The sequence below is a fragment of the Aythya marila genome, assembly GCF_965140915.1.
Source record: "Aythya marila genome assembly, chromosome: 3".
NCBI classification, from domain to species: domain Eukaryota; kingdom Metazoa; phylum Chordata; class Aves; order Anseriformes; family Anatidae; genus Aythya; species Aythya marila.
Window position 1 is genome coordinate 42255844 of NC_139044.1, and position 17232 is coordinate 42273075.

A 17232-nucleotide genomic window follows, 5' to 3' on the forward strand; every position below is an offset into this window, starting at 1 on the left:
GAGTTCATGCATAGTATCATCATCACTATTACAATGATGGATTTAGAAAAGAAAGGTTTTGAGAACTGGGCTAAGATAGATCTCATAAAGCAGTATATTGCTAGGATATCCCTCCTCCCCACCCCATGTGCCTCCTCTCTAGTGAAAATAGCTGACAGATTATTCAGCATATTGCTATCTAGGTCCTCGACAAGCTTCCCTCAGAAAATTGGTTAGGTTTTTTGTTTGTTTCTTATTGTTGTTTTGTTTGTTTGTTTGTTTTTTAAATGCACAATGGTTTGTCAAAGCCAGTAGACTTCCAGATGCCTGTGACTGAGCAAAAGCAGTAACAGCCGGTGAACTACTTACCAAAGGCAGTCTCTCCTTGTTCAAGTTCTTGTTTCAGTCTGTTGTAATCGTCTTTAATTCTCTCTAATTTTCGGATGTTTCTGGCACTTAAAACCTGCAGCTCATTTAGAAGTCCTTCCAGCCCCTCCTTCTCAGATGTTAATGATCTTATTTCTTCTGTCAGATCCTTAGCAGTACCGAAATTACTTCCTGCATGTTTTGTGGGGGCAGGGGGAAGAGGGAGGAAAGAGACAATGAAGGAGACACTTGCAACATCAGTAGGTTACACAGCAAACAAGGGAAATGAAGCAACTACTCTTTTCCAACAGCAAACAAAAAACAAATCAGGAAAGAAAAAAAAAAAGACTTTTGCAAGTATCCATTTTATTAACATGCTACAGAGTCATAATTGCATCAGATTTAACCTCATGCACATAGAAATAGCTTTTTTGGAGGAAATTAACATTTTTGGAGAATATTTACTCCTAGGGTCTACACTTCAGAAAGTGTCATACTGAAATTCATTGATCACTGTGCTGTCACTTTTCTTACCATCTTTTGGTTTTGAAGACCTCAACTGACAATACTTCTATGATAGGTGCTATCAATCCACAAGACTCTGAAGCATTCCTCCTTGAACAACGAAGCACTATGCAGTTATTCACAAGCACCAGAAGGTTGTTTATAAATGACATCACATTTCTTAAACAACAAGCACCCACCAAAAAGATCATCAGGAGAAAATTCTGAGAAAACATATTTAAAAGTCACAACTCTCTGCTTCTGACTCTCCATGAACTGTGAAATCTCAGAGACAGGCAAAAAAAAAAAATCAAGAATTGCCAGCTCACTTCGCCCTGTAGTTTTCAAGAAGCGTTCAGGTCCTTTAGACAGGGATCCAGACTACAGTTCAATTCCCAACCAGTTTACAGCTTGGCCTAGTAAGATTTGCTACCTAACCTTTCTGAAACCTAGTGAGAACCAGGAGAGGAATGTTTCCTTACTTCACAGAGAGGTTGTACTTATAAATACACTAATGACAGCAAGATGCTCTGCTATTAAATGTTTTTTAAATAGCAGTAACTATTATAATGCTACATTTATACAGCCATACCTGTGTTTTTTCAGTGACTCAGCGACTTGATTTAATTTAAAAAAAAAATCTCAGAAGACTACCTGAGAAAAACAATCTCCATGTAGACTTGCCTACAAGACCTAACATTTATATAGTGCAAGAACTAAACTCCAGCATTATCCTGACTTAGGAAAAACATGGGATTATGATCTAGTAAGTAAAGGCATTTAGATTCATAAAACCATAGAACGGCTTGGGTTGGAAGGGACCTTAAAGATCATCTGGTTCCACCCCCTCCCCCCTGCCATGGGCAGGGATGCCACCCACGAAATTTATTATTTATAAAATTTGCTCTTGGAGCAAATACTAATGTGAAGCACAGCCAGTTATACACATAAGATGTCTCATCAGCTTCTATACTATGTGCATGATTTTAGGCTCATGAAATTTGAAGTCATGAAGTTTGTAGCGCTTATTCAGATATAAAAGCTTCCTTGGACTTTTCCTTTTTTTCAAGGATACAATAAACTATTTCTTATACATAACAATTTTATAATTCAAGATGAATTCCAAATCAAATCCACATCATCCTTTTTGCCTGTTGTCTCAAAATCACAAAGTCTTAAATGGGAACAGTTGCCTTCTGGTCATGTAAAAGGAGCATGAACAGAATGAAAGTATCTGGACTAATCAGAAGATGGCAAATCTTCTAGCTGCTGAGAGTGGCTCCATTCCTCCAGAGCAGAAGAACGAATGAAAACACTTCCACCAAATAACTACAACCAAATAACTGAAACAAAGGTTTCACCAAACCTTTTTTCCTTAAAGTAGTTTTTGTTTCTTTTTTTTTTGGTTTTTTTTTTGTTTCTACTTCTCAGCTAAAACCCTGTTTGCCAGTTCTATTTATCTTACAATTAATCATACAACTAAATAACTATAAATTATTTAGTTGTCTATTTACAAATAGTAGAATCTGATGTTTACCAATGCATTTATAGAGAAAAAAACAGGGCAAATTTTACTATCTTAACATGTCATGTTTCCAAATGGGCAGAACACAGCGGGAGATAAGCATGACCACTACATAAAATTGATGGGGAAATGGCAGATATTCAGATATTTCTAAAGCAAAAAGACCTACAATGAAACAGTGTACTTTTATTTCACCTGAACTCATCCCAAGCATCAGCACACACGAGTCTTAATAAAACATGAAGGCAAGAGATTCTTCATTAGAAACTGGAGCTTGCTGTTATGTTTCAGAAGACAGGAAGGAAAAAAAAAGTATGATATTATATATGAATGTTTTATACATAGTGAATGGATACAAATTCCCAGAGGGGAATTTTATATCAAAGCTAAGGCTACGAGGAAATGGCATCAGATACATGCCCAGAAGCCAAAACTGCCTGATGCATCTTCCCTGACTGCACAAATGTCTGAAAGTCTGCAGTGAAAATTCAGAAGAGCAATATGAACTCATGCACCACAGGCATCATCAGTGAGCTTCTGACCTCAATCACAGCAACAAAAATAACTCTTTCCGAAATGCTGTAAGAAGGTTGATTTAAAAATTAATATATAATCCCTAGCTGCCAGCATTAAAAAACTGTTGTTTTGTGTTTAACAAAGTCACTTTGGATGATGTAGAAACATTCTTCAGACACATGTTAAAACATTTTATTCTGCTAGTATCCATGAAAATGTTAAAATTCCTCTTTTTGGTTAATGATTTTGCTTAAGCAAACAGAGTAACTGTTGCTTTATCAACCAGAAAAAGCTGCATTTGATTGAGACATACCACTAGAAGAACTAGTTGGATGATACCAGATAAATAAAGCCAGACATAACTCTTCCCAAGAATCATGTGAAGTAAAGTTGGGATTATAATAAAATCTGTAGTCAGTCACCTGAGCTCGGCCAAACTCATATTTCTGCTAGCATAGAACTTCGAAGTCCTATTTTCATTTTCCCATTTGAAGTATACAGTGCTCTGAACAGGCTGAGTAGCATGCTTAAAGCATACTGTCATAAGAAGCTGAGTATGTGCACATTATAGTAAGGTTCAGCTCGTCAAAATTACCCAGAAGTCAGCAAAACAAAAATACAACCAAAACACCAAAGAGCAACAACAACAAAAAAAATTAACTTCCTCCTTAATCTTGCCCACTGGGGCCCTCTCCACTCATGTACATGTACCTCCTTCATCTCCTTCTCTCCAACCACTGACATCAGGTAAGCTCCAACAGCTTGATTTGAATGCCAAAGAAATACCAGCCAAATCAGACAAAGCAATCCACACTGGCAAAATAAAAAATATAAAATATTTATTCCCAGGCACAACATAGCTAAATAATTCCATTTATTCACCGTAAAAAATGAATAGTGTATTTAGATTATTTTCTCCTCTTCCCGAAAATTGTACTAGAATGGCTACATACTGCAGCTAAATGGTACTCTGCACATCAAGTATCTGTTCTTCATACATAATTACATGCTATTTAAACTCATGTCCACAGTAACCACTCATCGTCAGATTATACTGTATAAGGCAGACTGTTGCCCACTTACAAGCCTCAAATTAACATTACATTATTTTGATACCATTTACCAGCAACAAATTGACTAAAAATATCATTTGAAATCTATCCCATTTTGTAAAAACCAACAAATGGGTTATTACTTAAGCTTTGTTCAATAATTCCCTTGCAAAACATAAGACAAAGTTAATGGCCCAGAGCCTTTTTACGCTAAGTTTTTATCATATTTATGCCAGAAATTATGTGCACTCATAGTTTCCATTATTTATACTCAAAGCAGAGTGGTATGTCCCATCCCTACTGAAACTAAATTCATTACAGTACAAGCAAAGGAATGATTTTTGTGTAACACTAAAGCATACATACTAGACATCAGCCTGAATGCAAGGAAGAACAGACTGGTCAGTATTTATCATTACCTATAAGCTTTTTCTTCATAGACTAACACTACCTTTAATAATACATAGAAGAGAAAAATTCTGTTTTACCTTAGGGCATTTACCACCACGGTATTTATCAAAGGCGCTGGAATTCAAGGCTGAAAATCCTCCACCCCATGATTAATGAGAATACAAACCAATTCCAACACCAGAACAGAACTTGAAGAAAATAAATATCATTCAGCTTCTCACAAAGAGAAAAATCTAAAAACGTGAGGGGAATAAAATATTTTGGAAGCAGTAACTGTATAGCAGTAACAGCACCTTTGAAAATCACAAATAGCAAATGAGGGACAGTCTATCATCCCCTAAAATATTATTAAAGAATTCCAAGCATCTGAATCACAATTCCTGTTTTCAAGGTAAAATGGAATAATCCAGACCCATCCTCTTGACCCCTCCCCTTCAGATATTTGTATACATTGATCAGATCCCCTCTCAGTCTTCTCTTCTCCAAGCTAAACAGGCCCTTGTATGATAGATGCTCCAGTCTTATCATCTTTGTAGCCCTCGACTGGACTTGCTCCAAAAGCTCCATGTCCCCCTTGTACTGGGGAGCCCAGAACTGGACACAGTACTCCAGGTGAGGCCTCACCAGGGGAGTGAGGATTGCCTACAAGGATGTTATGTGAGACGGTGTCAAAAGCCCAACTGAAATCAAGGTAGACAACATGCGCTACTCTCCCCTCACCCACCCAGCTAGTCATTCCATCACAGAAGGCTACCAGGTTGGTCCCCTTGTTGAGCCCATGACTACTCCTGATCACCTTCTTCTCCTCCATGTGCTTGGAAGTATGCCTGACTCCTGAACTCAAGGACTACCCGAATGCACGGACACAAACATGTGCACACAAGCTTCCCCAGATAATTGGTTTCCCCTGCCAATCACATCCCCCAGCCACCTTACGCCTTTTAATCTCTTGTTCTTTTACATCTGTTCTCTCTCCTACCTCTGCCTCCCCTCACTACCAGCGAAGGGGAAGAAATGACATGCTCAGGGTAGGGAAATGGCCCAGACCTGATCTCCATTATTTTGAGGGCTTCATGAAATCAGATCATGCCACCTAGACTTAGGCACCAAAACCTCATGTGCTCAAGTTCAGGGGATTGTCACCTTGGCTTCCTGGACAGTCTGTGGAAAGAGGGAAAGCATTGACATGTCCTACGACTGCACAGGGGTTTTCTAGCATCCCCTCCAGACCACAGCACGGCCTTTCCGACTGGGTGAAAGCATCTTCACAGCTCTCCCCATCTAATGTTTCTCCTCTGAGCACAAATCTCCAGAAAAGGAACTGCCAAGAAGATTATTCTACCCTCTCTTCTCCTCCAGGGAGAGCAGGTTAGGTAACGGGAGAAACGGAGTAAGTTGCTACATGACTGACTGGCTGCTGTAACAGAAGCAATGATTTTCTGCTGTCTGGTCACATATCGTGTTAGAGCTTCAACTACTACAAATTGTCTTGGAACTTCACTGCAAGCCAGTAACACCCAGCATTCTCATTTGGAAGTAAGATAAAAAGACAAATTACATAGATGTCTGAGGTCTATGTGACTGTTTAGGAGTTGGCTTTAGGGGCTCACAGGCGTTATTTTTTAAATGGGTTCACAGGCTTGCAAAAAGTACATCACTCGTAGCAATATACAGCAGAAAACTTCAGTTCGTGAAGCATGAAGTGAGCATTGTGGGAACACATGCCAATAAGCAGCATTGTATGCTGGCACAGGACATTGTGATATGGGTGGGCATGAAGAAGAATTTATCTCAACATGCCACCGAGCCATCAATCCAAACTGCTGCTGGAAGCAAGATGCTGAAAGTGGAGAACCAATTTTGTCATCTGACAAGACACAGGTCCCTGTGAGACTCCAATTCACCAAAAAACTACGCCTTCACAAGAAGGCATAAAGAGGCATTGGTATTCTCGCCTCAAAGACAAGCTGGATTCCCCACCTGTACCCAACAGTACTTCTCAAATGTTAAATATACAAACGAGAGCACCATCCCCTTCCAGTAGAAGATATTAAAAGCTGTATCTAGCATGGCAGGGGAATGTATCAACATCTTGTTGACAACTTTATGACCATACCTAACCTGCACGAATTGACAGAAGGTAGCAAAGGAATGAAACCAAGACATCCACATTACCAAAACACACATATGCATGGTTGAGAAGTTCCTTCAGCCTCTACTGACATCTTCCAGTCTGACTGGTCCCCTCTCTAGCATACTCATTCCCAACCGAAATGCCTACTTCCAAAGCTGGAAGGCTGGTTTCTTTCTTTTTTTTTTTTTTTTTTTAATCCTTTCTTACAATTGCTGTTCGAGCCATGCAGAACTTAAATAAGCATCTGAGTAAGCAAAGAGGTAACAGCACCAGCATCAAATTTTGTGTTTAGCATTTATGTCACGTTATTTCTAAGCTACACTTCTATGCAGGAATAAGAGGGGGAAAAACCCTTTTTGGTTATATTACTCGAAATCATTCTACTGGAAATCAGTATTTCCAGTCACCTCCCATTTGCAGGTATTTAATGATATTGAGATAGTGCTAATTATTTGATGATGACACAAGATATCCTACTGGTATCAACCAGAGTATATATATTTCCAAATATATATTTTATATAGTATAATATAAATATAAATATGTATTTTATATATTTTTAAAAAACATATATATATTAACTACTTTAAAAATCACCTTACTAGCTTCTGTGTTTGGATCTAATTTGCATTTGCAGAGACATAGAGAAAGTTAATGACGTGCATCACACAGGCAACTACATAATGAATTCAGTTTTTCGTTCACATTTGCTTAGCTACCCAATAGCCACTCTGTGGCTATCTGGTCCTACACTTTAGGCACTCCCAAGAGAGGGAAAAAAAATCACAGAGCACATGAAAAAACTGCAATATTTATCAAACATAATGTATTTTATTCACATACAGGAAACAGACCAAATGATGGCTAAAAATACATTTTAGTTTACATCCCTCCTCCTATTCCCAAATTATTTTCTCTCTAAGGAAAAAAGAGAAATGTACCATTTCTCACATATGATTTGATTGCTTGCAGATCAGCCTACAGAAGGAAAATAAATTTTACTAATATTTTTACAGTTACATTCACACTTGCTTACAGACCATCCTGTTTGAATTTTCTTACTGGTTTAGGTTTATTTGATCTGCAATTTATTTCCCCAAAAAATTTTGTGCTACATATGCCCACCATGCTAACAGAAAGAACATAGTATCGTGTTCTGCCATATTCTTCCCACACCTGATGACAGAAATTTTATAAACATGTTAGGAGCTACTCTAAGAAGCAATTGTTATAATTATCACACACAGGTTTCTAAGCACTGACATTAAGCTACTTCTTTGTTTGTTTTTAATTTATACAAAATCTTTTAAATGGTAACCCAAAAGATTTCACCAATAAGTATTCACAAATATATATGTCAACAGTAAAATCTCATGCCATCAAGAGTACTTGTTAGTTATAATTAGCTAAAGCTACTGATTTAAAATCATGTACAATATAATACAATTCTGCTAATTATGTTTGGAGAAAAATTTTGGACTAGCATCTTGGGAGTATGAACTCTAAAGTTATTTATGACAATAGGCAAACGCCAACCAGAAGTGAAGGAGCTGCTGATATGAAGGACCTGAATTTTGACTGTTGATACAAATAGCTCTTAACTTTCAAGAATATTTTTTTCATATGAAATCTCAACATAATGTAATCAATCTACTATATTTATTCTACTACCTTCAGTAATCTGAATGCACCCACCCCCTTTTTCTTTGTCCTCCAAACTTAGTTTTACACTCCTTCCAAGGAAAAAATAACAGCAAAGAAGAACTTTTACATATGTGGCATCATCTCTAAAGTCTTTACTGCATCTTTTATTATACAATCTTAAAATTAAGGTATTAGACTGTCAGGAATAATAGAATTGCTATGCTTACATTGCATTTATTCTGGTATTTTTCTCTCAAAACAAGATCAGCTACATTTGCATATGTTTTGGTGCAAATACACCAATACTGTAAATCAGCGTGACAGCAACAGACAATGCAGTTCATACAGAACATTAATGCTGTATGAAGCTATCCAGGTAACCATTAAAGGCTGTGGTACACATCAAGCTTTCCAAATCATTACATCATGACACATGTAAGATCTGACAATGTATTAATAACTGTATTCTTACGTTCATCTAACTTTAGGGATACATGAACCAAGATACATGCAATTGCATTCAGACGCCTTTTAGCTTTGACACTGTTCCCAAACCCCCTAAAACTAACTGCTTCCTCACAGAAAATGCTATGTTGAATGAAAACAATGCAACATCTCTTCAGAGGAAAACAGTTGTTTTCAGTATCCATTAGCATTGTTATTTGAGGAAATTATTTGAATGACTGATCCAACTGCTACAGTAAAAACAGCAGAAATACCATTTATCTTTGCCTAAAGCTTCCAAGACTAAATGAAAACTCCTAAGTATGTCCACCAAAATTTATGTTTACTGCGTTTCATATACATATATACTATTAATAATTGCCTCTGTATCTCCTACTATTCCAAGGCTGCCTTTAAAGCTGCATATTACCCAACTGAAGATTCTCTCACCTTTTAACATTTTAGTATACCCGGGCTGTTGAGCAACCTTCTGTTAGCTGAATGTCAGTTCAGGGGATATGTACATGCAATATATTCTTAAATCTTGTCCAGTATTTTTAAGGTGGAGTCATATTTCTTAACTATGTCTTATTTAAGGGATGAGTATCCATGTGTTAGGCATAAATGAATGACAAGAACTGAACAACCTCAGCCTTCTCTATATTATCCACTGCTCATTGTCTTCACTTTAAGTTTTGTAAACAAAAAAAAAAAACAAACTCATTCTTACTCTTTCCTCTTCCACATTTACCAAATCGTTTCTTCCCAACTAGTTTCTCTACCAGCTGCAATTCATTCTGCATCCTGGCTTTTCTGTTTTTATCAATTCATGAGCTAAGACTAAAATATTTCTATTTATTTGCAGAATTTCTTTTCAACTTTCAGGTCTTTAAAACATCAATTTCTGTCATTCCTGTATCTTTTGCATACTACTCTACATTTAGCATTAATGAGTGCCATTACTACATCACAGTGTCTGCTGTTACAGAATTACTTTTCACCCTTGATATTCAACCAGTTCCCTCCAACGACAAAAATCACATCTAAAATACTTGCTCCCTTGTATGTTTTTCTACCTCCCCCACTGCCAAATTGCCTTCATCACCTTTCATTAATGCGTTTCATCATCTTCAGTGCTTCCTTCCCAACTTACAATCAGCTATCTGTTATAAACAACCAACCGTTATTATTAATTCCATGCTTTTGATGCTATTAGTTTACTCAGAAAGCCTCGGTTATCTTCCATTTGTGATGGTAGCAACGAGGAACTACTTGGGTATTTTCTCTTCACACTGGGATATTAAATTGCATTGTTTTGCATCTATGCCTGAGCTTCAGAAGACCCATTTTTGGTATACAATGCAATACCTTTCCCCTTCCTTGCCTATTTCAGTATAATTTGTTCCTCATTAAAGTTACACATCTCAGCTTTTTCCTCGCTTCTCCGCAATATCAATTCATGTTTGGTTATATGCCAGAAGTTCATGTTTTTCTTTTAAAATTTCAATACTTCTCTTTACACACACACACATCTAAGGCATCTAACACCCTACTTCATCATTCTTCTGTTTTGCAGTTCCAGACATTTTCATTCTCCAAAGCCTGTATTTTAAATTTTTCCCCCTTTAAAAGAAGAAAAAAAAAAGTAGCTCACTTATAGGCTTAAAGTCACCAGCTTCCTACAAAGCCAGACTTGAAAACCCCTAATTTTTACAACAAGAAAGAAACCCAGGAAGTGTGGTACAATGTGCTGCATGTCTATACAATTATGTTTCCTAGGGTACCCTAGGAATGGAAGCTAGCCAGCTATGGAAGCTAGCCAGATTCGGAGACATCAATAATTAAGTCTTGATAACCACACATTAAGTCACAAAGCCCTCTTACTGATGTCAATACACACAATTTTAGACAGGGATTATCTGGAACTTTTTTTGATCATAGACGTGTCTCTGTTGTTTTACAGTCCAGTATGCCTCAGACAAACTGCTCTTTGAATATGAGTCCAGACACATTCCTTATTAGCAAGGCAAGGATTGAAAACCAATTTCCAGATGTTCTTGAGAAGGCTTCCACCTACAACCTTATTCTAAGTAAACCACTTGAAGACAGAAAAACTTCTGGATGCTTATTTTCCTGAGAAAGCATTTACAGAAGTGAAGCATTCTCTCAATATCACTGGTGCTTTTCATCATCTATTACATGAGCTAAACAATTTTTGGATTTACTTTTACACGTACTATAGCTAAGAAAGAATTATTCTGTGTGAAAGTATAGGTTAAAATGGCATTACTATGAGATTTTCAGTTGTGAGAGACCCCACAATGTCTCTGGGCAACCTTGCTCCACTGTTCGATCACTCACACAGTAAAAAAAGCATTTGCTTAAGTTCAGGTGGACTTTGATGTGCTTCAATTTGTAGCACCAAATGCCAGGACGTGATAACAGTGGGTGCTTGTTTTTAACAGCTAACTAGTCACAAGATGGAAAGGGGGTGTCAGAGGTTTTCAAATATGTTCATGAAAGATGCTGTATATGAAATTATAAAATGAAAAAAAGCCTACAAATTCTGTTCAGGCAAAATTCCCAGAAAGATAATAAAAGATTTTTGCCTTAGCGACAATTTAAGATTGTACTGTTCACAGTCATTAAAATTCCCTGAAGTAAGAGTTTTTCAGAGTAAGGAAAAAAAAAAGAAATAGCGCTTCTTATCAGTACCAAGAAATAGTACCAACATTTCTTAAAAAGCATGAAAAGGCAATCATAGTCATAGTACTGAGAAAACAATTTATAGAAATACCAGCATTAAATTGTCTCTTGAATTCATCCCTGAAACAAGCAACCTCTTTTAAGAGCTAACAAGTATAAAATATTGTTACGAATGTTTTGGAAGTAGTCCTCCAGTTTTCATTAACTCTCCCAAAGTGTCATACTGAAGTATGTATTTTCTGGCCAACTGCTTCCTGCTGGCAGCATGAAGCAGTTGCATATCCAGTTTGGGGGCTATTTTGTTCTCAATAAAGCCATACAATGGCTGGGGAAAACTTTGACCCCATTTCTGAAAGCAAGAAAATTACCTACATTCAAATAGCCTAAGGGCAGAAAAGGGTGATTATTCAGCTTACCTTGTAGGTGGACACAGAGAATTAAATAGGGTTTCCATTCTAAAAAGAGTCATGAAGAACAAAGAAACTGACCATGCTCAGGACCACTACAAGATCTGGTCTTTAATTTCCTTTAGGATTTTGCTCAAATCTGACATTATCCACTTCTGTCAAACAAACCATGTGACACTGCACATGGTTTCAATTTAAAATCATTCTGTGCACAGTTACAAGATCCTAATATCTAGTTGAGAAGGTAAATGACCATCAGATAGATATAAGACGTCACTCTGACACATATTAAAAATCCCCTAGTTGTTCTTCTTTCTTTAGTGTAACACTGGAATATTTCTTATACCCAAGTCTACATTCCCTTCTCTTCAGCTTCCTCCGAGACGGGTGTCTGGTGGAGAAACATATACGTACACATTTGCAAACAGTTTGCTGAATTAGAAAAGTCACCTCTTCAAACTTAGAGAAAGAACTGCACTTTTTTTTTTCCTTAGTAAACGCGCACCAGTCCCAAGTAACTGGCATGTAAAACCGTTATGAATCAGACTGTAATCACATTTCAGTGTTTTACTGGTTGTAAATAACATGCACGAGTGCTCCAAGAACCAAATTGCTTTTTTGCTGCCAACATTAGTTGTTTAATGATCTGAATAGCAGTAGCAGCCAATTATTTTCCTCTGTTTTAAATGTCATTTACAGCCATATTTGCAATTATTACACCTTTATTATAAATTTATTATGACTCTTAGCTAGAGAGCTCAAACATTTAACTTGTAATGTCCAGGAAAAGCTATTGATAATTATTTACTAATTTCACTTACGGAAAAATATCATGTTCTTTGCCCATTTACTGCCTACCACACAGAATTCTCTTAGCCAGTAGTTTCCACCTGTGGAGAGAGGCCTGAAGCACCTTACAGAAGACGTGACACAGCCTGGTTCTGCCAGACTTGCCATGACTTCAAGGCACCTAGCTAGGTGCAGATCAATGACTTTTCCAAGAAGGCTCAGCTGCGTAAAGGCCTAACACACTACTCATCAGTGTAAGTCCTTCTCATCACTTCAAACTTACCTGATACAGCCAGCATTTTGGCTTCAAGTAGAGCGGGTAGTTGAGTCTCAATATCACTCACTTTCCTCCTCAAAGTACTGCAGAGCTTCTGACTTGTGCAAACCTAGATTGAGGAAGACAGCCATGATATATAATTCATTCATGTAAAAATACAAGGCAATTTAAACGGGGCTTCAAATGTTCTTGGTTTACAGACATGACATAACATCCTACAGCACAGTAAAGAAGCTTAATAAAAAGTGAAGTATTTACAGAAATATCAAAGATGAATCAAGATTTCCAGGCTTTGCCACACATTCTGTTATAAAAGTAGAGAACATTATTAGCATTAGCTACCTGGATGGCAAAGGACATGTTTCACCACTAGATACTGAGGTTTATTTAGAAGAAAGGCCAACTGACACGCTGTACATTTTCAGGTTAGCAGTGATGCCTAGAATGAGTGGAATGTAAATGAGACAGTGTTTGGAGTTTAAGACTTCATAATGCAGAATGCCCAGTGATTTTTATACAGAAGATAGCATGCTACACAACTGGGGAAAAAACAAAAAACAAAAAACAAAAAAAAAAAAACAGCTGTCATTCTCTAAACAAGCAGTAACAGCTAAACATTGTATTTCATTTCACCATCAGGAGACACAGCTGAATTCGGTTCAGGTTTCCGACTTTCCCTCTCTCTCTCTTTTGTCTGTTTACCTGGAAGTCCTTCGATCATAACTGCTATTAGAAACATGGAGAGATATAGGGGAGGAAAAAAAAAAAAGATAAAAAGAAAGGAAGTTCAACTGTTTCTATACTGTAAGTGTATATTACCACCTCAGAATGACCTTGTATATTGTACACAGATCATACAACTACACATTCAAAAGTGTTTGTTCTTACTCCATACTGCATCATTTGCAAAGGAAAGCAAAATGAACAGAGAAATCCATCTCACTAATGCCTATGCTCTTGTTCTGAAGGCAGATATCAAGTAGTTGCTTAGAATTGTAGCTGACACTTGAGAAAACATTGCATTCACTGGAAGCAAGGGCAAAGCAATACTCAGGAAAGAGACAGGCCAGTCGTGAAGAGATGAGATGTGAAATGAAATCTCCAGAGGAAAGTTTCCCTACTCTTCTTGATATTTTTTTCTCAAAAACAAGTGTATATACCATGCATATTAACAAAAGCACAGCTATCACGCTATTTTTTAAGAGCCCTACAGCGATAATGACTAATGTTTGCATAATTATAAGAATTCAGATATGACACTAACTGTAAATCTTAGTAAAAGGTTAATAACCTCTTGCTCTAGCTGACAGCACGTTATAATCATAGATACATCGTGATTTTTTCTTGAGTCAACTATCAACACAACTATCCTCCAAGCAGTAAAGACTTCAGTCTCCCTATTAATTTAAAAACATATTTCTCATCACTTCTTCACCTATTATAATTTTTCAGTTCCCAGATATTTCACTTTATTTTAGTACCGCCTTCTAAGTGACTTGCCTACTGATATATTTTAAATGTTAAAATAACCCAAACCTGTCAGAGGTGAAAAAACATACCCAAAGAACCCAAAGGCCATTTCTGTCGCACATCTCCAACATAAATCTTAAAGTTTTTAATGACTTCCTTCTAAGCAGTGTTCTCTCTTTAGGGGTACTGAATGGCTCAGTGAATTGCAATTAGATCAGGATCTTTCAGCTCTAGGAAATCTGCATGAATACAGCCCATGCTGGTGGTAACTCAGAGTCATTACCAGTAGACAGCTGTTTGGCAATTATGCAAAATTAGCTGGGAGGAGGTTTAATCAGTTTCTAGTGAACACTGCCCACTTTGTAAGCAGTACTGTCACAGAACGAAGCTTGCTGGCACTCTTTATTAATGGACCAAAGGTAGGGACCAGAGGCCGAAAGGACGTTCCTGTAACTCAGAGATGATTCTTCTGGAACATGAGATAAGCACATTACTGAGCCTCTGCATGTATCTATGTCACAAGCGTTCTGTGGATAAATGAAAAACATTAATCTTCAGAGCTATCACATGGCATAGTTCAACAAAACTAAATGAAACACTGGGCAAGGCAAAATAATTTAACATCCTCTAAACTAATAGCTCTGCTTCTACATTACATCAATTCTACCCTGTGAGCTCCAACTCCTTTAAATTTTTCTAAGTCTTTTATCCTAATAACAGCTACTATTATTCATTACAGTAGCTTATTCAGCCACTGAGGAAAGCTTATTTCTTACCTAACAAAGATGACAAATGCTCACGAACAGCACCCTCACTTGCTCCACTTCAACACGCTATCCTCATCTAACCATCTGCATGTCCAGCACTTAACGCTCGTAACCCCAGCAATGCCCTTGCCTTGTTCCCAGTGACCAGCTCTGCTGCACTCCATCAGACAAGGAGCTCCAGTTCTTTACAGACCAATATTACAGCATCTATTTTAAAAATCCTCTGCAGTGTTTTACTGGTTGGTTGGTTTTGTAGACTTCCAGAAAAAAATAAAAGAAAAAAAAGTCTCTTATTTAGGAATAAATCCTACAAACCTGCTGTTCAGATATATAAACACTCCTCAAGAAGGCAAACTATGTGAAAACAGTAGGATGCTGTTCAGCAAAGGTATGTGAAATCAAGCTGAAAAGAAGCAAAATATCAAATTTACCCATTGTCATCCTTTTCCATCTTGCCAGTGTATGATGTTAATCTAAAGTGGCAGAAACAGGCAGAAGGACACAGACTAAAACACTGAAATTAACTCTTCCTCCAACCATCTCAAGGAAAAAAAAAGAATTTTAAGTAGCCTTCACATTTCTTTATAGACGTAGTTTAGAAAAGACATGGAAATTCTCTTTGCACTGTCTGAAGAAAGGAAGAGTCCGCCTTGATTTCCCATACAGCACAATTTTGCCACGTGCAAAAGCACATATTAATTTCTGAAGAAAAAAATGTGGGTAAGGGGGATTATTCCCTTCACTAACAAAATAATATTAGCTTTTGCAGCCTCAACTGAAAATAACATAGTTAAGGCAGAAAAGGCCACATAAATACTTGCGGTACAGGGGGAATGAAGAAGCCTTTGACAAAGTAGCTTTTTCCCCATACAATAAAAAGGTTTTAAAGACCATCTCTATTCAGATTGAGAAGAAAACAATAAGATGAGATGATTTGAATAAATCAAATAAGAAATGATTTGTAGGAGTCTGATTATCTGCTTCTTATTTGCCTTCTCTAATAAATAAAAGCCATCACACAAGAATGGAATTAAATTAAAATAATATTTTACCTACTGAATATTTAAAGAAACAAATATGCTGTGGAATTCTACCACACAGACTTCTCACTTGCTACCCAATGTTTCAGCTCTTATTTAAAAACTCTTTAGATACTATGGTTATAAAATAAAAATTTAAAATGTACAGGCACACATTTTCAGGGGAAATGGCAAAATCTATAATTTATGTTTTACTTTGCATGTAGCTTGAAACAACAAATCACCCTGAGCTACCAAATCTCTCATTCATTTTATTCATTTCATTCATCTGTAGGTCAATTGCAATCTTTTCCTTGCCGCTTTATTTGTAGTCATTAAAATAAAGGGGGGAGTGTCATATTATAACATCTATACTAATATTTCCCAAGAGGTGTGAATATGCAAAGAATAGAGGAGAATGAACTCAAAATAAAGTAAGAGAGGAGGAAGAGGGAGAGGTATTCAGATGTAGTCAACAGCCTTTTTAACAGTGAATGCTAAAAGTGTTGGGCATAATGATTATGAAGAACAGAGTACAAAGGATAATTTTTCACTAATTTTGGAGAACTATTTGTATTAGAGAATTAGCATTAAAAAAAATATATATATTTCCAAGAATGAATTAATTAATGACTAAAAAATAGATATATTTTCCCTTTCCTGTTCCATACATATCTATCAGAATTAGCTAAAATAAATAAACCTCCTTCCTAGAGCACTCCAGAGCAAAGATGCTCTAAGGCACAATGAGCATTTTGTGATAAAAAGGAGAATTCTGTAGTCTTTCTTAGAAGGAGGACCATGAGAAATAAGAGAACTAAAAGAAGAGTGTAACATCTCTGATTAAAACAGAAGTATGACGAATACACCACAACAATTATTTTGGCGTTTTTATGACAGAGTGAGAAATAGATTACTGGTTTATTATTAGTGAAGGAGAGGGAAAAAGAGGAACTATATTAATATTCTTCCTTCACTCCAACCAAACCAGTCAGGTAGGAAAGTAAGAAGCAAGAGGGGGAACATCTATGACCAGAGTCAGCGCTTCATGAAAAGAAAGCAAAGGAGCCTCTTCCTAAATTGAGGCCAGCAACAAGACTGCTCCCTGGCAAACATAAGGCAAGAAACAATAGATTACTCCATCTGCTTCCTTGGAAATAATCTCTGTGGCCTGTCCAAATGTAAGTATCTTTTTATAGAGTGTCTGTTTAGAAACATTTAA

At 36.8% G+C, this 17232-nt stretch overlaps 1 protein-coding gene across 3 annotated transcripts in view; it reads right to left on the bottom strand.

Moving 5' to 3' along the window:
- Positions 1-17232, bottom strand: part of DISC1 (DISC1 scaffold protein) — a 190947-nt gene that overhangs the window by 91857 nt on the left and 81858 nt on the right. For all 3 annotated transcript variants that reach the window (XR_014317286.1, XM_082757809.1, XM_082757808.1), the window contains exons 8-9: positions 12761-12863; positions 349-537 (exon numbers count right to left, since the gene is read on the bottom strand). Coding sequence is in view for 2 of the 3 variants with exons in the window: in XM_082757809.1 (XP_082613935.1) it covers positions 349-537; positions 12761-12863 (292 nt within the window). In the remaining variant the exon portion in view is untranslated. The remainder of the gene's footprint in view (positions 1-348; positions 538-12760; positions 12864-17232) is intronic.